The sequence below is a fragment of the Charadrius vociferus genome, unplaced genomic scaffold, assembly GCF_000708025.1.
Source record: "Charadrius vociferus isolate BGI_N301 unplaced genomic scaffold, ASM70802v2 scaffold15, whole genome shotgun sequence".
Lineage (NCBI taxonomy): Eukaryota > Metazoa > Chordata > Aves > Charadriiformes > Charadriidae > Charadrius > Charadrius vociferus.
Genome location: NW_009650064.1, coordinates 13,984,033 through 14,010,461, shown reverse-complemented (window position 1 = coordinate 14,010,461; position 26,429 = coordinate 13,984,033). Strand labels below are relative to the sequence as shown.

The 26,429-nt window shown below is 38.9% G+C and overlaps 1 protein-coding gene across 1 annotated transcript in view; it reads left to right on the top strand.

The window, feature by feature from the left end:
- Nucleotides 1-26,429, top strand: part of ZFHX4 (zinc finger homeobox 4) — a 127,022-nt gene that overhangs the window by 92,490 nt on the left and 8,103 nt on the right. The window contains exons 5-9 of the mRNA XM_009891887.1: nucleotides 11,166-11,282; nucleotides 17,490-17,623; nucleotides 17,777-17,977; nucleotides 20,830-20,947; nucleotides 21,537-26,425. Coding sequence (XP_009890189.1) covers nucleotides 11,166-11,282; nucleotides 17,490-17,623; nucleotides 17,777-17,977; nucleotides 20,830-20,947; nucleotides 21,537-26,425 — 5,459 coding nt within the window. The remainder of the gene's footprint in view (nucleotides 1-11,165; nucleotides 11,283-17,489; nucleotides 17,624-17,776; nucleotides 17,978-20,829; nucleotides 20,948-21,536; nucleotides 26,426-26,429) is intronic.

Below are 26,429 nucleotides of genomic sequence, written 5' to 3'. Positions count from 1 at the left end.
ATAGGAGTTCACTGACTGTGTGGCCTTCATTTTCTGAGTGCTTGATTTGAGGCTGTGCTATAGTGTTAAATAAGTGCTGAACACACAGAGCTGCAAATGAAAGCAATCAGTGCTGTGCTTTGAGCATATAAAGTGCTATATATTGCTATGTACTTGGAAAAAATTGGGTCCCATCTGTATCAAACTGGGTTCTCCAAGTTAGTAGGTTTTTTTTAACCTCAATTTCTCTATACCTCCCCTTTCTGAAATTGCAGAATTGCCTACTCATCTCTTCGGACATAATGAAGATAAATTCATTAATGTTTGTGCAGCAATAAAAAGTCAATAATGAAATGAATAATTTGGCTTTCAGAATGGGTTGAGGAGATGTAGTAAATAAAACATGTGGCCATATGTTAAATAGTGAAAACAAAATGTTAAATAGTTTTTCACTAAATAAGTGTCAATAATTTTGTGCAGTCAATAGGGTGAAAGGCTTTGCCATAAGGTAGAGCTTGATCAGGAAATTAAAGATTGTGTCACAAAGGAAATGTTTTGATGTATGTTTTAAGATATTAGAGTATTTTACTTCTGTGATATTATTAATGGGTCTAAAAACATGTTGGTGGTTGGTTTTGGGGGTTTTTTTCCTCTATAATCCCATAGTTATTTTTCAAAGACTTACACCAGAAAAAAAAAAGTTCCCATGTAGCACTATACTGAAAGTCATATAAAACATCCATGGGTTTGGATTTGCTACACAACCCCCTTTTACTACAGCTAATGAGCCAACTGAGAGTAGCAGAAGGTTTTTGTCCTCACCGTGGACAAGCGCTGGTGAAAGGTAGTGCAGTAAGCCACAAGAAGAATTATAAGACCAAAAAATCAGGGATTTAATTTTGGGCTGTGCTTGACACCATGTTTTATTCACATTAATTTCCAGTCTCTTTGCCTAGTAACCACTATCTTCACCTATCATTTTCATTCCAGATCTATCCTCCCACTCTTTTTGTGCATGATTTACCCCATCCCACCGGTGATCTCTATTTTTCTTGCCTACTTCTGCTGCTCATTCTTCAGACATCCCTTCTATATTTCTAGTCAGCTCCCAGCTCCCCTCCCTATCCATCCATGCATGCTTCCATCCCCGCTGACTGCCAGCTTTAATATTCCTGCACAAGCCTCTCAGCATGTCTCAATGTCTTTGCCTCATTTGCTTACTAGATTGCAGTGGTTTGCACTTTTGGTCCCAGCCAGCTCTATCTCCTCTATCTCCAGTTTGGTGCTGGAATTTGGTACACTGCTGATTCTAGTCGTAGTCTCCTGCCTTCTACCTATTTTTCATTTGATCCTCGTTGCAACCTTTGTTTCTCTTCCCTTCCCCATCTCCTGGTCTTTCATGTTCCTTTCCTCAGACCACATTCTGCTTACCTCTCCCCAGTTCTTTCTCTAACCCCCAAAATCTCACTTCCATACTTCTTTTGTTCCTGCCAACCTATTAGCACAGGGGGAACATGCTGCTCCTGCTCTCCTATAGCAATCAGTTCCCAGTGCACTGTGCAATGACAGTCAGGAGCAAAAGAATAATAATAAAAAAGGAAAGTTTGGTTTCACTGTAGTAAGGATGCTGTAGTTGCACTCTGGTTGCACAGGGGAGCTGCTAGAAGAATTTGTATTATAGAAGACCTATTTAAGCTGCAGTTCCTCCATGAGGATGGCATGCATGTTGTTTAGTACACACAGGAACTGGGTAAAGAGGTTTGCGGAGGCTCTGTGGGATGTGACTGAATATGCACTTTGGTGAGCTCTCAGCACTGTGGGAAGTGTGAGTGTGTTCAGTGATTATGGATTCCTAGGAGAATTTCAGCTCTTCAGTACAAGCAGCTTTTCTGAGCACGGGTAAGTAGAATTTTTCAAAGCTATATTGCTTGGCTGAATTTGGGCAGTTTAATCCAATGTGGCACCTGCCAGACATCATCCTGTCTGCCAAATTTTGGGTTCCAGTTTAAAATCACTGGAACAGTAAAGTTTTCCAAAACATATAAAATCTATTTGTCTTAATCCTATTCTTAGAAGTAGCTGAATTGTTTTGGCTGAATTTTCTTTTTAAAAAGCATATGATATCCAGCCTGCAGCATAGATTCAGCACAGCTGATTTCAGCCCAAGCAGTTAAGTTTACTTTAGTTATAAGCAAATGAGAAGGCAGATGTATGGTGAGAAGTCTACATTAAGCTTACAAATGGGTGGCCCTATAACTTGTCTAAAGTCCTTAAGAACAAATTTTAAGTTCAGGTCTCATTCAGAAGCTTTTTTTTTTTTTTTTTTTTTTTTCCAGTGCTATCAACAGAGCCACCTCACAAAGCATTTCAGGGTCTTTTAGCTAAATTGGCACAGTAGATTTGTGCTCATTAGGCAGTTGTGTGTAGGGAGTCTCTAAGCAAGGGATGTCCTTTGCTTCTGCACAGACAGAATTATATTGCTGACAATGAAAATTAATGCGTGTGGGGAGTGTTATTTAAACTATGTATGGGAGAAAGAGCGTTCAAATTAGACAAATGTAGCAAAGGTAAAAGTAGTGCAGTATACTGAACAGTGGGAACTAAAAAACTCAACTGAAGGAAAGGAAATGAAAGATGGAGGAGAACATCTAGTATGTCACACTGGTTTACTAAAAAGAAAAATGGATGCAAATTAATCCACCCATGCCATTCTGTTGTTGTGACACAAGAAGCTTTACAGCAAGACTGGGTGACCTGAAATTCTTGACTTGGCACTGGGAGAACCCCTAGGTATAGCTGGCATTTTTTAATTCAGAAAATCTGTGTATGCAGTCTACTCTATTTCAGTATTTATGAGTCACCCATTATTGTACTAAGAACCAATTGATATTGCTCATCTTCAGAGCATGCCATGCCAGTGTCTCCAACAAACTTGGCAGTGGGCTTGAGTTTCAAGCCTCAGAGTAATCAATGGGATAGTGTAATTCCTGACCTCAAACAATGCAGCAAGAAAAGACCAGCTTTAGGTATTGAAGCACAGCACTGAAGTGGAAAGGAACCTGTAGGCCATTGTGGATGAAGGGGACAGAGATGTATCATGTTACGCCTATGGATCACAGACACTTACTAAAAGACTATCATATGACTCAGGACATTCCACAAAACTGCATAATACTTGAGTAATGACACAAAAGTTTGTATCCAAATTTTTCAGATTGGGACCAGAGGAGGCAAGGGAAGACAGTAACAGAAAGGGATGGGAGGCAGCAAAGAGGCAGGAATATACTGCTGTTTTTTACTACTTTTGCTGGTTTTAATGAACAGACTTTTATTCTTTCCTCCTGTCCCAACAACAGAGTTTGACCATGTGTCAGTATACTATATTTTGTATAGTGCAGCCACAGCTGAGCCAGGAAACCCAGTTTTTACAGGAGATTTTTGGAGGACTTTGTGGTAGAGTCTTGATGAAGATTCTTACACATCACTCAACCGTTGTGATCTGTGTTGGAGGGAAAGCTAAAAGCACCTGGGTTGTCTTCCCAAAAAAACAAGGACCACTTAGTGTATGCATATGTTAAAGCAGACAAAGTTTGTAACTCTTAAGATTTAGGTGATATTTGCAAAAAATAGGTTTGTAAAGAATCCATGGACTGCTATGTATGCTATAGAATATTTGTCAGGGAGTTGTAGAAAACAAAAACAAACAAACAACCAAACAAAAAAAAACCCCAAACAAATAATTCTGTAAAGGTTATTTTTTAAAAATTCAGAAAGTGTTTATGTTCAGGGAAGATTTTATTCACTGTAAATAGATCACCTACTTCTGCCTGTGACACTTAACATCAAGAAAGGAATATTTAAACTGGAGGGCTGTTAGCTACATGACAAGACATAGTACAAGAATTTATTCAGGTCAGAAAAAAGTATCCTTAAAAGTGGAAATAAAGCCAAAGTGATGTTAATAAAACTGAACATAAAGGTTGGCTAAGAGGAGCAAATACATGAAAGTACCTAGAAAAGCTAAACAGGAATTGTTAAAGTATCTCAGAAATAGAAAGCCTGCAGAAGAGTCATTAGGTCTGCTAGACCACCAGAGGATAAAGAGTCAATCCAAAATGATCAGGACGTGGCAAAGAAAATAAATTCTTTTACTCTAGTATTCTCAAAAGACAAAGGAGAAATATATGCACTAACAGAATTTTTTACAGATAATTTCAGAGACATACTGTTAGCGAGCCAAAAAGAGGTGAATAATTCACAAAGAAAGTCTGGAAGGTAAATGAGAATGATTTTACAGTGCATTTCAGAGAGAAACCCCCAAACTGAATCACTAATAATATATGTCATTTAAATGACATTTTAAATGACTTGTTAATTAACATTGTGAATTTCTTTGTAAATACACTCTAAAGGATTATTCTGGAAACAGTGAATGGGAAAGCCAGTCTCACCACTTACATGATGTATTGGAAACTCAGCTCGAGGAGGAGGTAGGAAAAAAAGCAAGAAATCAGGGAAGTAGAAGCTTTTGCATATGAAGGGACGTTGAATGCAGATTGAACAGGAACACAGACAAGTAAAACAGGGCTGAACAAGAGGTCTAAAAAAAAGGTGAATGATACTGTGAAGATCCAGTATTTGTCTTTTTTTCCCACAGGCTAGAAATGAGCACCCAGTAAACTGGTGAAGGTCATGAGGAGACTCTCATTGACTTTCTGAGCTTTGGGTCAGGCTCTTAGGCTTAGGTTCACCCCCCTAACTTCCAGCATTTAGCTGCAGTGCCAAGGTGAAAAGCCTCCACTCCAAACACTAAACTTCACTCTAAAATCCCTCCATAGTCAGGGAAGAATTAGACAGTTCATCCTATGTAAAGTCTGAGTTGTGCCCTGAAGATACCTGTCTCTCCCTCCATAGGGAGGAGGCTTAGAGCAGTGCCTGAAATTAGGCAGGGTGTATCCAGCATGTTGAATAAGTATTAACAATGAGGTTTAATTTTCTTTTCTAAATAACGTTGATGAAAGTGTATTCGTCTTCAAGTCAGACAGTGCTAGTGCTCTTTATGCCTTATGCTAATGGGGGAAACAGCAGTTTCTATGAACCATAATGGCAGCCAAAAGAAAAGTACCGATCAGTTGGAAAAGTTAGACTATTCTCAATTTAGATTCATGCTTCAATGCCTTTCTAGAGGTGGCCAAGTAAGAAAAGTATCCCTTTTTGCATAATAAATGATTAACTGTACATCTCCAATCACATCTGGAAAACATCGCTGAGTTTCATTCTGAATAGCTGACATTCTCTGTTAATGGTTTTGTCAGCAATATGCTGCTTTTGCCTCTTGCAAAATATTTGATAAAATATTAATGTAGAAATAAAACAACAAAAATACAAAACACAGATTTTCCCATTTTCTGATAAATCAGTATGGCTCAGCATAAGCTTACCAACATTTTTTTTCCACACTTTACACCATTATCAGAGTAAAACACACTTTTCTTCCTGATTCACTCAGAGACTATGGGAGGGAGACCAGAAAGCACTCAATCCCAGCCAGCAATGAGAAAAAGGGAGAGCTTGCTCAGCAGCCGGACTGGAAATGACACCCCACCCCTCTAAAGTTCTGGGGAGAGTATTCCTATTCCTTCTCCAGCAGCTGGAAGTAGACTGTCGTAGACTGTGTGAAAAAAAAAAAAAAAAAAAAAAAAAAAAAAAAGTAGAAAAAATAGTTTAGGAAATAGTAAAGTGCTGGAACGATTAACTACCAGTTATGGTAATGACTCTTTTCTACCTTGAGAAGCTAAGAAGCAAAAAGAAGTAGGGTAGATGAGAGCTGCCTCTCTCCAGCAGCCAGAGGGGTGAGGCTGAGCGTGACAAATGGGGAATACAGGCTGCTGGGTGGAGTGGATGGATAAAGTGGGTGTGATTTGTGACAATCCTTGGGAAGGAGCCACCACAGCGTGTTCTGTTCAGCCAGCTTTGCAGTCGGCCTCCTCTGACATAGTGATACATTTCAACCAGAAGAAAATAAGCATTAGACCGCTATAAAAATTCAAATGATGCACTACAAAACAAAATGGTACAATTTGATACTAACTGCCAGTTAGCAATTTCTGGTCAATATGATGATCATCACTTAATTGTAGGCTTGTTTGTGGGAAGTTCAGCCTTCTAACAGCTATAGTTTTAAATATAACACAATGATTAGAAACAGTTATTAACGGGTTGGTGCCATTATTCCCCTTGAGTCCCTAAATGAGAAATTAGAAATCCTATTTGAAGATGAAATATAACCACTAGAGGATGCAGTCAAGATCCTGAATGAGTGAGGAATCCTATTCCTCACTCATGCTCTGCAAGACCAATCAGAAAATAGAACAAATACTTTCTGGAATATTTGGGTGAACAAATGGCAATCCAAAAGTCAGGGAGAATTTATCAAATAAGTAGTATAACTAAGATAATCCAGAAGTAAATCCAGAAGTCCTGCTTTTCATTTTTTCTTCTCTTCTATATCCTGGGTTTTTTTCTTTAGTTTCTTTTGTTAGTTGTTCCTCCTTTCTCTACATTATCTGTTGTCTCCCCATCCCTCCAATGCACCCTTTGATTATCCCTTGCTAGTGGTTACCTTCTCATCCTGACAATTAATCTCAATAGGCCAGTCACTCTACCTGTTCAACCTGGAATACACCAGGTTAAAAATTACGGGTAACTTTGATTCAGCTATTTATTGAACATATTGAATAATAAAACCCAATTTTTTTTTTTAAATCTCTTTCTTATTTCATATTTACTTGCTTGCTACTTTAGTCGATTGATTTATTCTTTCCCCATACATCCGGCCGTCAGCCACAAACACTTTCTTAATCTTGCTTTCTCTCTCATAACCACAATTACTCACCCACAACTAGTAGATCATCCTTATTTAGGAAATTACTTGCAGTTTGGAGAGGGCAAAAGGGATACCATCACTACCAACAACAAAATCCAGGACCAAAACAGGAACTACTGGCTGTTGATTGATATATCAGTGATGTAAAAAAACCTCAACCAAAATCAACCCTTGCAAATAATATGTTTCTTAAGTAGACTTGAAGACAGACTCACAATGCTGCTCATCAGGAGGGAAACTTCTCTGATAAGACACAGGGAAAGGTGATTCATATGCCTCCATGATTATCACAATGCATTTAAATTAAAGGAGAGAAGATAGTTTCAACCGGGCCATGTCTTGTTTTAACTATTCAGTATTTTATTTCAAAAAATACTATTTGTTTCTCTGTACCTTCCCTTGGCTATGGTTGATGCAATTGTTCCTTTACTTGTATCTCAGTAAATCAGACTTTTCTAATCTGTGTATGAATATTCATTTAATTTTGCTGCTCGTATCCGCTGTTAAACTTTGGCTGAGGCCCGGATTTTGCAATTGAAATCATCACACATCTTGACTTCGTCGGGCTGTGGAAGGTCATAGGGGTCTTCCTCCATAAAATCAGTATAGAACTGGGGCCTGAGAGTGTAGATTAACATACTAAAGTATATGATGTATAATATGTAGTATACAATATCAACTGATTAACATTACCTCTGAAGCTTAATCTTTCCGTTTTCCTGTATTTTACAATTTTAGTGCAGACTGCTAACCTCATTTTTGTGTTTAATTTGAAGTCAGTTGTGAGGAAAAAGGTTGATAATGGCTAAACTCAAGAGATCCAACATCAAAAGAAATTTTCAACATTTGGACAAAATAAAACCAGGTGTGAATAAAATATCATATTGCAATAGTAAGTGTTATTAAAGCCATTAAAGTACATTTGAATCCAGTGATCTATTAATTTTCAGAGCTGACATTTGTAAATGTATACAGGCAGGACTCTTGTAAATTTAAAACAGAGCATTAGGACTTGTTCTGGAATCTGTAGCACCATCATACTGTAGTTTTTTGATACATAATAATTAATAATTTTGTGTCTCCAAGCAGGGGCCATCACATTTTTCTAACTGAATAGTATCCTTATTGATTAGCATATGAAGTAAGAATAAAAATATTACTAAAAAGAGATGTTTGTGGCATCTTGGCATAGGTATGTAGTGTCTTTGATAGTACACTTCATTACATATCCTCGATCTCTGTTTGAACAAATGGTCTTAAGGATTTTTTTTGCAATTTGCTAACTGCTTTTAAGTTCAAGCTGCAGTATTTCTATCTTGTCCCTTTGATAAATGTCACGACAGTGTGAATCGTAGACAGCTTTTCTGTAATTTCGAAGGAAAATTGGAGAAGTTGTATTATCATTTCTGTCTATGAAATTTATTTCTGAAGCGAATGCCATACATATTTCTGAAATGAATGCCAAATGTATTTTCTAGAAGTGAGTGCCACTGAAAGCTAAGGCAGGCAATTTATACCATGCATAATAATGATATTAATTTTTATGGTGTGTATAAGTTACATTTTGATTAGTTTTTTGCATGATTAAAAATTTGCAAAGCCTTTATGGCCCCCAGGAGCCTACCTGTAATAAACAGCTCTCACCTTCCAAACCATAAAACAGGTCTGCGGTACTTGAACATTAGAGCTAATTGCCTTGCTACATCAAAGGGAGCACCACAAGACTGAGAAAAATCACAGAAGAGGGGGTGGGGAGCGGGGGGCAGTTTCACCTCTAAAGGTTATGTGTTTGTGGCTTGGTGGAGCCCTGTAAAGTTATGGCCTCAGAACTGCTGTTTGCGATTAAGTTGATGGGGAAAGTCTATCCCGCAATCTCTCCCTGCTGCTGACACAGAGTCTTTGTTCACATTCAGATTTCTCAAACTGTTGCCAGGGTCAGGCTGAGGTCAGACACCGCGATGATGTATAGGAGAACATGTCTGGGAATTTCTCTCACACTTAAAACACATACCAGAAAAACAGGAGAGCACCCTGCAAAAATTGTCTGATGAGACCCAGATGATACTGTAGCTTTTCTTTTAGTACCTTCATAATTTTCTTTCTCTTTGCCTGACACACACACAATGTTTTATTAATGTGTGCCACGATAGCCCTTACAATTTTATGTCCCCTCAAGATAAGGACACTCAGTAGCACTTTGACACTTCATTTTCCAGCCCAGGGGGATTGGGCCAGTAAATCTAGTAAAAGAAGCGATGCGGCCGTTCCCAAGGATGAGTCGAAAAGGGATTGCCATCGGCTCTGCGAGGCCATGGGGCCTGACACTGGATACGAGCCTCGTGTGTGCGCGCTCGGCATTAACACAGCCCGCGCCAGGCATGATCACAGGCTCGCAGCATCCCGAACCGCGCTCCCCCGCCACCCTGACAAACACAGCCCCGCTTCCAGCTGCGACGGGGATGCCTACCATGTTTGATTAGCCATCGTCGCGGGAGGGGGCCGGGGACCGCAGGGGGGAGAGCCCTGAAACAGCATGAGGGGGGGTTCCATTCTGATGGAAATGGGTTTTGTTTTGTTTTGTTTTTTTTTTATATATATGCAATTATTTTTAAAAGAGGGGACCATCTTTCTCCCTGTATTGTTGCAAAAAGTGGACACGCATGCTTAGTCCTAACCTATTGTATTCGGAGGTCAATGCAAAACACATTGATCTGCGGTTGAGAATTTTTTATGGTGGAGGTTTTTTTTTTTTTTGGTTTGGTTTCCAAAATTGCAGCTGTGTTTTTCTCTTCCGAATCACAAAAAGGTTTCGCAGAGAGTTGAGAATCGGATAGGTTCACCACATCGATCGGAGGGTTGTTTGCCGAGGCATACAGTTTCAGTGCATGGCTGGCAAGTAAGGCACTAAGCAGCAATTTTTTTGTGCTCAGCTGCTACATATGACAGAGGATATTTCATTCGGCTGTCAGAATGTTATTAATAAAACATGGGGTGCGAAGAGGGCCACTATTTCCCCTTTCAATCACTATAGCATTTACAATGAAAATTTTATGCAGTGTGTAATTTTCAGTTAATGCTTGACACTTAAAATGTCGGTAGCTGCATTTTGTATGGTTCCTGAAGGGTTAATTGTATCATGTTCCCTGCATAAAAGCTCTGCTTATCAAAAGTGAATAGAAGAGTGTATGCAAATGTGTGTCTGTGACCTTTTGCCTTTCCAGGGTTAATTTATATGGTCATTAAAGATTTTATGAAATTGAGCGGCCTGGTGCTTCGAATCCCATTTTACCTTCACCTCCTAATTTATATAATTCCTACCTGAACTGGGAAGTATGATTTTTATTTTTTTGTGTGTGTGCTGCAATGAAAACAGCATGCTGTGCTGTAGGGAGTTGCGAGTCTGGTTATCTGGCATTACTCAGATTGCTAAAAATTCATTAAAATGTGACATCAGCACAGTGAGAGACAAATGATCACAGGATGAAAAGGAACAGTGGGCCTTTCACGGATTAGTGCTACACAGCCCCAGCATAGAAGCTAACTGCATAAACAGATTAATCCACCAGTAGCAGCATAGCTAAGATTTACCGAATAATTAAATGGTCTTGAGTTACTGTGAAGATTTCCATGTAATCTAGCTGGTGTGAACACGTAAGTGAGGTGTGGGTAACGCTGCTTCCTCAGAAGCCATATACCAAGTTGCATCATTTATCCTGAATGGCTCCCCCTGGAGACAAAATTTGAGACTTCTCCCGCAAAGCCAGAGCTTTATATTTAATACAGTACCTAATACCTAATACTTACTTACTGCAATTAGCGGGATACTGCTGCACTAATAGGATTTATATTTGAATTCCCCCCCTTTTTTTTTCTTTTTCCTTTTTTTTTTTTTTTGTTGGCTCCAAGATGCATTTTTACATGTGTTACATGTGCTGGCTTTTGTTCCGGCCCGTGGGGAGGTGTGTGTGCATGTGTGTGCGTGTATTTTAACACAAATCATTTCTAGCCAAAGAATATGAAATGACAAGCTTTAAATCTGTCACACTAGTGGAAAGCGGGTACACTGATAAAGACACGGCCAGAATTTCTGGATAGATCTTGAAATACTGCAAATTATTCGTAATTAATGTCCAACCTCTTTAAAGTGCTGTTCTTTCCCTTTCCCTTTTCTTCCCCCCCCCCCCTTCTCCTGTTTTGCAACCCTCTTTTTGTGCTGTTCTTATTACAGAACATATTTTTTAAATGCTGTTAAATGGTCACCGAGTTTCTTTTCTAAGATCATTTCTGTGCTTATCCACAGAGGAACAAGGTGAAGATACAGAAGGGTCTGCTAAAAGTACATCAGTGGCTGTTGCTGATGATAAAGACTCAAGTGAGAGAGACAATAGTGAAGGCAAAAAATCTTGTAAAGATTCTGGTAAGATGCTAGAATTTTGTCTTCCCCCTTTTTTTAACTTATGAAATGCTCTTTCATTTTAAACTGTCTGGACATTCCCACTACTATTCATTGCATGTGCATTTTGCATGTGATTTCTATCAGTAGCCTCCCATTGACCTATTTTTAATCATAACCATCTGACAGGATAGATGCGGATAAGTTGAAGAATATTACAGGACGACCAGTGAGATTATTTTTTAATCAAATCAGTTTGTGTGCTTGTAATTTTTTAAGCGCCTTTCATTAATCTTAGCTGTACTTGTGATTCCTCTGATGGCATATTAATTTTTCATAAGCATAGGATTAGGTACCACTTGAATTTTTTCTTCAATCAGGTTTTGCCCCCCTTTTAACCCAAAGAATGTGGGATTTTTTGTTATTATTATTTTTTGCTCTTGCTCTCTGATCAGTTACTCCCAAGAATCTGGCCTCTTCCTGGGCATTTATTTGAGGCATTTTGAAAAAAATACACAAAATCCAGTGAAAAAGTTTACAGATGATTCAGCCTAAGAAAGAGGAAATATCATTGAAAACGGATTATGGGTTGGGTAATTTTGATCTCCTGGAATAGACAAAGCCCAGTAATGAAAGCTACTGTCTTTGAAAACAAAACCCCTATGTCATGACATTTACTTGTGCACAAACAAACCCAGGGCCAGCATCTGGTGTAGATACCCAAGGCTTTTTCTGTGTTTGATTTGGCAAATATGTGACTTCATCCATGCTTTTTATGTATGAGATGGAAATCTATGGTCACAATGAATATTACATTGGCTACTTTTGCCTCACGCTATACCTAGTTACATTATGTTGGATTCACTGAAGCAGAAGAAGTGCTGAAACAGGTTGAAGCCTATTAGTTTCAGGTAGTCATATATCTTTTCCTTGTATGCCAATGACAGCAGCATACAAAGGAGGTTGTATTCGCCGTAAAGACATATAGTTGTAGAAAAAAATATCGTTTTACGTATGAGTTTCTTTACACCCAAATTCTCCCATACTGTAATTTGCTCTTTACATATTAAACCTTTTTGGATTTATTTCCGCAAAAAATACTGTAGATGCCCTTTCTGTGCTGAATCAATTCATAAGAGTGACTTAAAGATTAAAGCTGCCTTTAAGTTTGTGCTAAGGTCAGTACCCATCACGGTTTAGAGCCTCAGCTCCCCTTCAGTCGCTTCATTTTTTGAGATCGAGAGACTGAAGAAAGGCTGATGATGACAAGGATGATGTTAAGCAAGAAACTGTGTTGCGGTTTAAGATATATATCCCCCTTGCCTGGCTCTCTGACTTGGAAAAAACTGTCTGCAGTGCAGTAAAGCCATGCTCCCGGGTGGACAGAGGTCTCATCAGGGGCTGTCCTGGACACTCACCAGGAGAGGGGTGACAGCCACCTGCAGCCTGCATTTCCCACCATGCGCTCTGCCTGGGGGACAATGTGAACCACTGCAGGGAGTTTATCAGCCCTCTCTTTTTCTCAGGCAGGTCCATTTATACTTTTTCAAGAAAGAATACGGTATTAAAGCTCCAGCAAAGAAAAAAAGAAAAAAAAAGATGGAATCTAGAAAAAAATACTGAAGGGGAATTCTCAAAATTCCATCAGGATTAGCTGCTCATAAGGGCCAAGTTTAATTAGGACAAACCTATATCCAGATGCCTACTGGGTGCACTACAAAAAACCAGCATAATTGTTCTGCATTCCCGTGCCAGCAATTACACAAATAACTTAGCAGTAAGATTCATATGAAAACAAGGGCTGAAATACATGATTGCCCTTGTGCTTCGCAGAAAATAGTTTGTACTGTAAAATCCTAAATCTTTTAGAAACTTTTATTTTCCTAATCTAAATTAATTCTGCATATGTAACATTCAGACCATCATCTTAATTTTCACTCAGCTGACAAGTATTTCTAATGACTGCATAACTGCTTATGTATAATTGAATGTTAATTTGGGCTTTCTCATGAATTGAGTGTTGCAAGCCTTGCCAAAGAAATCTCAGGAAAACCAATAAATTAATCACATTACTAACAAGTTAGACAGGAAAGTGGTGTGACCCCTCTTTAGCATAGAATCTATTAGACGAGAAAGGATTAACATGTATTTAGTAACAGCATGTTTGTGTAAGCTGTTGTGCTGTATTGCTTACCTTATCTCAAGGAGTAGAGCTTTCAAAATGAGACTTGGCAATATGCAAGTTATATTTGTTGAATATTCATTCAGAATAGAAAAGCCTACTAATGCCTCATTTATATTGTCATTTAAATCTAGTGCCACTTTAGATTAATTATAATCCAAATTACAGCTCTATGCAGTGCAAGAATTAATATGGAATTTATCCAGATTAATACATTTGCATTGAAAATGTAATATGTCTCTGCCATGGCTAAGGGGAGCACTTTTTAATAAGGTAGTAAACATGAGGAAGGATGGAAATTAACCTTCATTATTGCAATGAAAATTATCCTTTCATTCTACTCTAATTAGAAAGAATACTCTACCAGTAATTATAATTTTAGAATTATTTTGAGGCTGAATAACATCATCTGATGTGTCAGAAGTCTTAAATTATGGAATCTTTATCAAATACATAGATTCATAAATAAGTAAACAGTATTTCGATTTTGGCTTTTCCAGGATTATTTTTTTTTCACTAGTGTATGTACTTTATTAACTTTCTCCTTTTTGTTAGTCACACAAACATTTTTATTTTTATTTTGAGGTTTCAAAAATGTTACGAAAGTGATGACAACTGAATTGCAGTGAATTATGTCATTTTTATATTAGCAATCTTACACAAGTTAAATAATTCTGTAACTGACAGGCAATCATTGACTAGTCTATTTCATGGCACTTATTTATAATTAAGCTTAGTTTTTGAGCTAAGTGTATTGAAATTACATTATTTATCTAAAATAATGCTGCGTATTTTATATTATGAAAAGAATTACAGTTGTGTTTCATAGTTAGGAAAAAAACCAACAAATAACGTGACTCAAGAATAAGAAGTGCGTATTTAAAACATGAATAACAACTGGATTTAGTCTTTTCCTACAACTGCCTAGTAAGAATAGCATACCAGTGGAACATCCAGCTATGAAAACAGTGCCACACGGCATGCTCGGGACTGTATTATTTTCTCTCCTCCCTCCCTCTTCCTTCAATACCCTTCTTGTAAGACCGTAACTTTGCTCAGCCTCCCTCCAGGAAGCTCCTTAAAACAGTGAATTCAACACGGAAAGCAGAAAGTTGATATAGCGAGACGAGCACTAAGTTGTAATAGCCGGACCTTTTGCTTGCGTAAGGAGCTGATCTCCTTTGGTTTTGGCACGTATACTCTGGCTTGGGCCGTTCGGTCCTCACCACATTCAGGGGCGAGTGACGTCCCCACACCAGAGGGAAGAATCAACCCTTTTTTTTTTTTTTTCTTTGCAAAGCTCACCATAAGTCACGGACTGGGTTACTTTACTATAGGCCAGATGTAACTTTGGTTGTTTTAAGAAGTAACAGTGCTTGAGGTTGAATGAATCCAGAGCAACAACAACAACAAAAACAACAAAGCCTCTGTAAATTTCAACAGTTTATATAAATATCATAGTCAACATAGTAAAAAGCTGTGCTTTGTTATGCATTTATTGACCCCAGCACAGTGTTTTATAACTCTACGGTTTTATTATATTAACCGCAAAAGAAAATTTAACCAAAAAAACCCCTTGTTTTTATAGAAGCAAGAACTATGTGTTTCATGATTATTATAGGTCCTTTGAAGTAATTAAGTTATTCCATTCTGTGGTGGAAGATGATGTGTAATATTACCCTTGTGTGTGCCCAGGCGCACACGCGGTGCGCTCCAAGCTACATTTCACTAGCAGTTACATACCACTGCCAAAACACAGTTAAATGCATTTTCACAAGTGAATTTTGGAGCAGAATTTGGATCCTAATTTCTGTAACAACCTGTTGAGAACGATCGAGCATGATGAGAGGAAGAGAAGGCAGAATTGTTTTATTTTGTTTTTTAAATTCAGCTTCCTGTGTAACAGTGTCCATGTCTCACTAGCTGAGATTCTGGCCCATTTGCCTTTAAAAAGGGACGTTTTAAAAGTGACTTATGATAAAGGTAAGAAACAGTAGTCAACTGTTAGGCGTTTTTGACAGTTGGAAATGAAGAGAGGTTAATAATTTGAACCTATCCTTCTAAAAACTGAGAAGCAACCTTTCTCTGTTAATATAGGATGTCACTTTTTTACTTCCTGTAATTCTCACAGGAAAGACATTTAAATAATAATGGTGTATCGCCAAGTAAATACAGATAGGCCAGGGAGTGCTATATTATCATACACCAAAGTGAGTAATAAAATGGTACCTTATGTGATTGCAACATGTAGATTTTGCCTTCAAGCATCGCTAGTTCTTCGGGTCGTCGGCACAGCTCGGACTGAGCAGTCTAAATGAGACCTCCAGGATCAGTTCCTGAGACAGTAAAAATTCAGTGGGGCTCCAGAAAGCGGCTTGTTCAGATATTAAACCAATGTTGACAAATTGGTCATTAAAAGTAGGGAAATACGGCAGGGATAAAGTTTAATTTGAGCAAGAACATGCTAAAATTACTGGTCTAAATTACACCAAAATAAATAATTAGCAACTTAGGAATGAAAAACAATGTGTGGGGAAATCACCATTAACATATAAGTCATAAACTATGTTTATGCTTTTTAAAAAAAAATGCCCTTCAGAAAACGTCCCTGTGTGATTCACTTTTCAATTGTTTATTATCGTACCATAAGGATTTGGTATTTACCTTGAAAACTATTCTCTCATTTTACTTGTCTTTAATATTGCGCTTTTAATATCAAATATTGCACAAAGTCTATATGAAAATAATAACAATAAAAAGTTCTTGGTTTTGTCTATAGAAAAATACAAGTATTTTCTTTGTTCATGTTTACTTTGTTGCCAAAACATCCATGACCTTATTTTTAAATTAATCCTGGGTTATTGTGCAATGAGGTGCAATTTGTTCATTTATATGAACCTTATGTGGATTGAAAAAAATCAAGATAAATCTTCATGCACAGCATACAATCAGATTACCCCTGGACTATATATTTACGTTGGGTCTGATAGCAATCAATGGTTTAGCTTCATTGCATTTCAAGATGTATTTGCACCCAGTGTCCAGTGATAGTGTCCTCACCCTGGAAATAATTTAGTTGCAAATTGACTGGAAGATGGTGAAAATTGAAAGTTAAAATTAGAAATACTCATAATAAACAGCAGAAAAAAGGTCAGATGATGCCGCACTATGATGAGATTGGAATGGTTGGTAAATGAGGTTTTGTGTTTGTCGTGAGATGTATGTGACATGCCTACCCAATGCTCTTGTAATATCCAGCCTAGCAGAAGAGATTATCTGGCAAATTGACGCTGGAAAGAATTTTCTGATGGACTGGGAAATTAGAATTGCACTCTTTTCTTTGATGTGTGTGAGACTGGGCCGCATTACACAGCTAGTTCAGGCATAATATTAAATATAGTATTTAATACTTAATAGTAGAACTATCTATAGAAAACAATTACATTCTGGTTTTGATCACAAATGCCAGACTATAAAAATTCACAGTGTAAACATCTAAGGCAATCCCAAATGACTGATCTTTGTATATAATTAATATTAAGTTAGCTCTGAAATCCTATTCTCCAAAGTATTTCTTTTAAAGCCTCACTATATTTAGCTTCAGAATTGTAACCAGGCAGGAGTTATCAAAACAGCACAATAATCGTATTGCTCAGACAGTTTAGAAAAGAGAGAGGGTAATTAAACAGAAGCAAATTAATTATTTTGGAAAACAGGATTTTTAAGCAAAAGCTGATTTGTTTTAATGTAATACACAAATTCATACTGAGCTGCTAAAGAAAGAACATTATTGATTAAAGGCAACCGAAGGTTATCCAAACAGTAGAGAAGACTCCATTTTAAAATGTATTTATAGAGTCTCCATCAAGCATAAAAGTGCATTTTCACCTTTGTGTTTACCAGAGTTGTTTTATTCAACTATATTTTATCTCAGAACTTTCAAAAAAAATCCTCAAAGACAATACAGACCTTTGGAATCACAGCCTCTTTGTAAACCAGGATATTTTAAAGTTTAAAATATGTTCTTAAAAATTATGTTTTTGGAACAGGAATAGTCACACCAGAGAAGGAACCAAAAGTGAACACTGTGGTAGGGGCACAACAGCTTGTTCTGGCAAAAGAAGAGGATGGTGCAGCTAAAAAATCAAAGCCTCCAGAGGACAATAAATTTTGTCATGAGCAGGTAAAAGAAAATGTAATAATTTAATTGCATTCTAGAACTCTTTCAAATAACTCAATATGGAAACAGAGGTGATATGCTGTTAAAATAGCAATATCAGCAAGTTATAAAAAGCACACTGACTAATAGCCTGCATTTTAATTTGATTTTTTTCAGTTCTATCAATGTCCTTACTGTAACTACAACAGTAGGGACCCAAATCGTATCCAGATGCATGTCCTGTCGCAGCATTCAATGCAACCTGTTATCTGCTGCCCCCTCTGCCAGGATGTCCTCAGCAACAAAATGCATCTCCAGCTTCATTTGACCCATTTGCACAGTGTGTCCCCTGACTGTGTGGAGAAACTGCTCATGACAGTAAGTGTTCCAAATACTGATGCACACGCTGCAGAAACGTACCTGGGCCTCTGGGCAATGTATTTGTTGTGATATAGTATTCAGGTAGCCCAAGGAGCAGAGTGGGTCAGGACTCTTTGCCAGCTCTGTTGCCAGCTCATCCAGTGACTGATATCTCTTGGGAAAATGACTGAAGGTTGATTTCAAAGATGCTGAAAACCTGCAGTTCCTCGTTGATGTTAACCTTGGAAAAATCAAGCCTGTTGATGTCTCTAAGTACACACCTCTAAATTGGGTCTAATAATATACAGGTCTCAGAGGTATTGTGACTCCTGTTTGGAAAATAACAGGAGTTCCTTGTAGAATGTAGTTCCCAAATGTAGAAGCATTCCTGTGTATAGCTGGGCAGTACTTGCATAATATTGCATGAAATTCACTGTAAAATATCAATAGTGGTGCTTATTGGAGAACATGGTTATCTTATTGTGCAGAAAGTCCTGTTTCTTACTTTCTGCCTCTGCACAAAAGACCCTTTAGGGTTTTTTTTTTCCAATAAAATGTGAGAATGAAACAGAAAGGCAAGTCCAAGAATAGATAGCGATCCAGTTAGGTCAGTTCTTTAATATATGGAATACCTCATTTCAAGTACCTACCCTGGATCAGGCAGGGACTTGATCTGGCTTCTTCATGATTGGGATGAACGCTCTAATGAGCAAACTCTATTTGGAGGACAAATCCCATTCCATCCTCACCAGGAAAATCCTGTTCTTCACTGTAAAATTGCATAAACTGGGTCAAAATAATAAATTTCTGTGAAAAACAATGACTCAGCACTATTCAAAACAATGTCAGTAACGACACAGTCAGGTCTAGAAAGTGCTTGTTATTACATCATATATTGTTAGAAACCAGACCTCCCCCTGATTCGGGTTGTCTTGCCTTTTTAGAAGGAAATGCACTTGGAAATCTCAAGGATCCACCTCCTTACGGATTTATTTCTATATTCTTGGATGACTCCTTCATTTATACGTCTGTGGTCGTAGGCCTACCACCTCATTGCCAAGTAAAGTGGAAAAAAAAAAAAAGAAAGAATTGAAAGAGCTGTTGACTGAAGGTCTAAGGTTCCTTGTGCATAGTGCTGATGAGCAAATACAGAATTGGGGACCCACAAAAGCAGTTTAAAGTTTTCTTTCTTCTTTTCTTTTCCTTGATTTCCTACTAACTACAGCTCTGCCAGACCATGTAATTTTGACCCACCACAAGGAAAGTGCTGTAGAAATCTAATTTTGCTAGACACTTTTAGGAAACTGGAAAAATGTGGGGAAAAACCTCTCCCTATTGAGGATTATCAGCTTTCTTCTCAAGTTCTCTATGCTGATAGTGCAACAACTTTGAAATCTCTCCTCTCCTCTCCTCTCCTCTCCTCTCCTCTCCTCTCCTCTCCTCTCCTCTCCTCGTGCTGGGGAGTTGTCTCACTGTTTCCAAGAGAGAAAAAAAAAGGTTGTTTGACATAAAAAGAGAGTGCAAAACATAACCTGCATCATCTAAATTGTCCTAGTTGCTAACACTGATATGCTCTGTCCATATCTGAACTCTCTGATGACCAAATAAATACCATTTATAGCAATTTTTTCTTCTCTGGGACATTCACAGTAACCTACATTTTTTTTTTTTTTAAAATCCTTCCCTCCCAAACATAATCAAAGTCACTAGTCCTCTGAGAGGATGCTATTAATGCCATGTTTAAATTACAAATATACTAAGCCCAGGGCTTTCAGAAATATATCTAGAATATTTTTTCTGATAGGCAATTGGTATAAGTACATATCTACGTATATAGTTCCTATATGCCTTAATAAAGATTTAAAATAATTTGTTAAACTGTTAAAAAGGAACAAAAGGTATTTCTACTCATACCTAGTAATGTATGTAACTTCCATTATTATAGTGATTTACCACTCAGAAGTCTCTATGGGTATTCTTGTTATCTCTGTATGAAGTAAGGAAATACTATCCTTATGTAGAGATGAGGAGCTGCAGTCTGAACTGATTTATGCAAAGTCATTTACACAGAATCTGGCCGTGCAGGAGTTTGAACCCAGTCCTGCTAAGTTTTTGTCTGAACCCCTAGACAATCCTTTATTTCATATATGAGTATGTTTAAAATAGTTAAGCAAAAGGAAAACATGAAGTCTTGAGGAAATATTCATGTCAACTTAACTAAACTGACTACTATCAGACACCTATAATATCCTTCAAAGATTTCTGTCTATAATTTGAAGGCATAACACAACAGGTAAAGCAGTCTGAAGAAGATACATAAGCAATTGAAGACAAGAATGAGAAAAATCTAATTTTAAATGGAAAAAAGTTGCTATTTCTGTATGGAAATAAATGTATAATTTTCTTTCAAAGATCACGGAAGGTGCAGCATTTTTTAAAAAAACAATACACGTGAAGCAAAGTGGGAATGCCCTTAGTCAAGAACTGACTGGTGACCATATCTCAACATGATCTCCGTCTTTGGAGGATGTCCGAGGAGAATTCCCCTGATAAGTCCAACCAACCTGACATAGCCAGCAAAACCTTCTCTGTGGTGATATTGAGACCAATGAAATATTGAGTGTATGTAGTTCTATAGCATCACCTTCTTGTGGAGTATTCGGAGTTGATTCTCCACCAATGGACACCCAATGCTCTGGATTTGTGGTCTGTCAGAAACCATTATCAAGGACTGAATTAAAATTTTGATTTAGTACTGGCAGTCTTTGATTCAGATACGGTGGATCTTTTGAATTATAATTTCATACTGTTGTATAGTATTAAATAGCGTGAGTTTTCCTGTAATAATACTGTGGTTTTGGTTTTCAAAGGTTCCTGTACCAGATGTCATGATGCCCAATAGTATGCTATTGCCAGCAGCTGCTTCAGAGAAATCTGAACGTGACACACCTGCAACCATTACAGCTGAGGGATCTGGGAAATATCCAGGTATGCGAGAAAAAGCCCGAATGTGTGAACGCTAGGTATGGGCAATTTAGAAACCACTTGTTTCTTTCTCAGCAAAGTGAATCCTTTTTTGGCTTGTGTATAGCCACAGAAGGTAAGACCCTCCTTCTTTAACCAGCAAATAAGACCCAGTCCTAAAAGACAGTGGCACTTTCACCAACATCCGTGGGGAATGTTAGGCAAATGGTCCTGCCTGCCTTTCCAATAGCAGGTTTCTCATCCTGGATACTGACTGTATTCTGTGCTGGGAAGCTGCTTTGCTACCTCTCACAGCATGCTCCTCCTTCTCTCCTCAGACCACTTTCCCACTCCTTTCTAATCACCTGTCCTACCTATTGACCCCATTTCTAATCCCTCCCACCCAACCGGCACTGCCATTCTGATCATCATGTTTGGATTTTATTACTTCTTTTTTAACTTCATATTGGTCTTGTCTGCTTAGTTCTCTGGGGCAAGGATGGGTCACTATACTTTGCTACACCTCTCTTGATTTGTGATGAAAAAAACCACGTTAAGACTATGTGCTATTCTCTTCTGCTTGTGTAAAAGACACTTAACTTTCTTTAACTAGGTGAAAGTCCTGTGGATGAGAAAAGTACCCCTGGGATTGATGAATCAAAAACTGGAATGGAAATTAAGACCGAGGAACAGAAGCCACCTAAGGAATCTACTGAAACGACAGATTGGAACAAGAGTAGCAGTAAAGATATAAAGACCACTGACTCAATGACGGATCAGCTAAATGAACAGCAGAAGAAGCAACAGCTCTCTGTTTCTGACCGCCATGTCTATAAGTACCGTTGTAACCATTGTAGCTTGGCTTTTAAGACTATGCAGAAGCTTCAGATACATTCCCAGTATCATGCTATTCGGGCAGCTACCATGTGTAGCCTTTGCCAACGTAGCTTCCGTACATTCCAGGCTTTAAAAAAACACTTGGAAGCAGGCCACCCTGAACTCAGTGAAGCTGAACTTCAGCAGCTGTGTGCATCCTTACCTGTCAATGGTGAACTCTGGGCAGAAAGTGAAAGTATGGCACAAGATGACCATGCACTAGAACAGGAAATAGAAAGAGATTATGAGATGGACCAGGAAGGTAAAGCAAGTCCTGTAGGAAGCGATAGTAGTTCTATTCCAGATGATATGGGCTCAGAACCAAAGCGGACCTTACCTTTTAGAAAAGGGCCAAATTTTACTATGGAAAAATTTCTAGATCCATCTCGCCCATATAAGTGTACAGTATGTAAAGAATCTTTCACCCAAAAGAACATTCTCTTGGTCCACTATAACTCAGTGTCCCATCTACATAAACTCAAAAAGGTTTTGCAGGAAGCATCAAGTCCTGTTCCTCAAGAAACCAACAGCAGCACTGACAACAAACCCTACAAATGCAGCATTTGTAATGTTGCGTATAGCCAAAGTTCTACATTGGAAATCCATATGAGATCTGTGCTTCATCAGACAAAGGCAAGGGCTGCAAAATTAGAACCAAGTGGTAATATAAGTAGTGGAAATAGTGTAGCAGGGAATGTTAATAGCCCCAGCCAAGGAGTGCTAGAATCTATGAGCTTACCAGCAGTTAACAGCAAAGAAACACATTTAGATGCCAAAGAATTAAATAAAAAGCAAGCTTCTGAATTAATTTCTGCTCAGCCTACACATCACCCACCCCAGTCACCAGCACAACTTCAAATGCAACTACAGCATGAACTGCAACAGCAAGCTGCATTCTTTCAACCCCAGTTTCTAAACCCTGCTTTTTTGCCTCACTTTCCAATGACACCAGAAGCACTGCTGCAATTTCAACAGCCTCAGTTCCTTTTCCCATTCTATATACCCGGGACGGAATTTAGCTTAAGCCCAGATCTGGGTTTGCCTGGTTCTGCCACATTTGGTATGCCTGGAATGGCTGGCATGACAGGATCGCTGCTAGAAGATTTGAAGCAGCAGATACAAACTCAGCACCATGTTGGCCAAACCCAGCTACAGATACTGCAGCAACAAGCACAACAGTATCAATCCACCCAACCCCAACTTCAGTCCCAAAAACAGCAGCAGCAAAGTAGCAAGCTGATGAAAGCAGAGCAAAATACCTTAGTAAGTCCAGACTGCCAGCTGATAAAGGATATGCCATCATATAAGGAGTCAGAAGAAGTTTCTGAGAAACAAGAGAAGCCAAAGCAAGAATTTACTAATGAGAATGAAGGACTAAAAGAAAACAAAGATATAAAGAAGCCAAAATCCTCAGAACCAGCCATCCCACCACCCAGAATAGCTTCTGGAGCAAGGGGGAACGCAGCCAAGGCTTTGCTGGAGAACTTCGGGTTTGAGTTAGTTATCCAGTACAATGAGAACAGACAAAAAGTGCAGAAAAAAAGCAAGACCGGTGAAGGTGAAAACACAGACAAACTGGAATGTGGAACCTGCAGTAAGCTCTTTTCCAACATTCTTATTCTGAAGAGTCATCAAGAACATGTGCATGGGCAGTTTTTTCCGTATGGAGCATTAGAGAAGTTTGCCCGACAGTACAGGGAGGCATATGACAAGCTTTATCCGATTTCTCCATCTTCTCCAGAAACACCACCGCCTCCGCCACCGCCTCCTCCGCCACCGCCACCTCCTCCTCCTCCAACTCCTTCTCAGCCTTCTTCAGCTGGGGCTGGAAAAATTCAAAACACAACTCCCACTCCTTTGCAAGCTCCACCCCCCCCACCACCGCCGCCGCCTCCTCCACCACCACCCCCGCCTCCTCCACCACCGCCACCATCAGCCCCACCTCAGGTCCAGCTTCCCGTTTCACTTGATCTCCCACTTTTCCCTCCAATTATGATGCAGCCTGTGCAGCATCCTGCATTACCTCCTCAGCTTGCCCTCCAGTTGCCACCAATGGATACTTTGTCTGCAGATCTTACCCAGCTTTGTCAGCAGCAGCTGGGATTAGATCCCAATTTTCTGCGGCACTCTCAGTTCAAGCGTCCACGTACAAGAATCACAGACGACCAGTTAAAAATCTTGCGGGCTTATTTTGATATTAACAATTCTCCAAGTGAAGAGCAGATCCAAGAAATGGCTGAGAAATCTGGTCTTTCACAGAAAGTTATCAAGCACTGGTTTCGTAATACGCTGTTTAAAGAACGACAGAGAAATAAAGATTCTCCATATAATTTCAGCAACCCTCCCATAACAGTATTAGAAGATATCAGAATAGACCCTCAACCTTCAGCTGTAGAACCTTACAAGTCTGATGCGTCTTTCAGCAAGAGATCATCTAGGACTCGGTTTACTGACTACCAGCTTCGTGTCCTCCAAGACTTCTTTGACACAAATGCTTATCCAAAGGATGATGAAATTGAACAACTTTCAACTGTACTTAACCTGCCTACTCGAGTTATTGTCGTATGGTTCCAAAATGCACGACAAAAAGCTCGCAAAAGTTATGAAAATCAAGCTGAAACTAAAGACAATGAGAAAAGGGAACTGACGAATGAGCGTTACATTCGAACTAGTAACATGCAATATCAGTGCAAAAAGTGCAGCGTGGTTTTCCCCAGGATCTTTGATTTGATTACACACCAGAAAAAGCAGTGTTATAAAGACGAAGATGACGATGCTCAAGATGAAAGCCAAACTGAAGATTCTATGGATGCCTCTGATCAAACAGTGTATAAGAACTGCACAGTTTCTGGCCAAAATGACTCATCAAAAAGCTTGGCAGTCACAGCAGCAAGCTCTGGCTCTGGTTCTAGTACTCCTTTGATTCCATCACCCAAACCAGAACCTGAGAAGGCTTCTCCTAAACCAGAGTCCACAGAAAAACCAAAACAAAATGAAACCATCTCTAAGCAAACTGATACAACTTCCCAAAGCACCAAACCAGTACAGTCTACTCCAGTAACCTCTGCCGATGCTCAGCCCTCTGCTTCTCAACCACAGCAACAAAAACAATCACAGATAGTAGGGAGACCTCCTTCTGCATCACAAACCACACCTGTTCCTTCCAGTCCTTTACCAATTTCAATGACTTCTCTACAGAACAGTCTACCTCCTCAGTTATTACAGTACCAATGCGATCAGTGTACAGTTGCCTTTCCAACTCTAGAACTTTGGCAAGAGCACCAGCACATGCATTTCCTAGCAGCCCAAAACCAATTTCTTCACTCGCAGTTTTTAGAAAGACCAATGGATATGCCCTATATGATATTTGACCCCAATAATCCTTTGATGACTGGACAGTTACTTAATAGTTCTCTTACTCAGATGCCACCACAAACTGGCTCATCACATACGGCACACCCTGCTACAGTTTCTGGTTCCCTGAAACGAAAACTAGATGATAAAGAAGACAATAACTGTAGTGAGAAAGAAGGAGGAAACAGTGGAGAAGATCAACATCGTGATAAGCGTTTAAGAACTACAATTACTCCAGAGCAGCTGGAAATACTCTACGAAAAGTACCTACTAGATTCCAACCCCACCAGAAAGATGCTAGATCACATTGCACGTGAAGTGGGACTGAAAAAGAGAGTTGTACAAGTCTGGTTTCAGAACACAAGGGCCCGAGAAAGAAAAGGACAATTCCGTGCAGTTGGTCCAGCCCAGTCCCATAAAAGGTGCCCTTTTTGTCGAGCTCTGTTTAAAGCAAAATCAGCTTTAGAAAGTCACATTCGCTCTCGACATTGGAATGAAGGGAAACAGGCTGGTTATAGTTTGCCTCCAAGTCCTTTGATATCAACTGAAGATGGAGGAGAAAGTCCACAAAAGTACATATTTTTTGATTACCCATCACTGTCATTAGCAAAAACTGAATTATCAAGTGAAAATGAATTAGCCTCCACTGTATCAACCCCTGTTAGCAAAACTGCAGAAATGTCACCGAAGAACCTCTTAAGTCCTTCTTCTTTTAAAGCAGAGTCCAGTGAGGATATAGAAAATTTGAATGCCCCTCCTGCTGACTCTGGATACGATCAAAACAAGACTGACTTTGATGAGACTTCATCAATTAATACAGCAATTAGTGATGCCACAACAGGGGATGAGGGGAACAATGAGATGGAAAGTACGACTGGCAGTGCAGGGGATGCAAAACCTGCATCACCTCCCAAAGAACCAAAACCACTTGTGAATGACACGCTACCAAAAGCTGCAACTACACCTACTAATGAGAATACCGATGATAAATTTCTCTTTTCCCTAACAAGCCCCTCAATACATTTCAGTGAAAAAGATGGTGATCATGACCAAAGTTACTACATTACCGATGACCCTGATGATAATGCCGACCGCAGTGAAACTTCAAGCATAGCTGATCCAAGTTCACCTAACCCATTTGGAGCTAGCAATCCCTTTAAATCCAAAAACAGTGATAGACCAGGCCACAAACGTTTCCGAACACAAATGAGTAACCTTCAGCTTAAAGTTCTCAAGGCTTGCTTTAGTGACTATCGGACTCCAACAATGCAGGAAT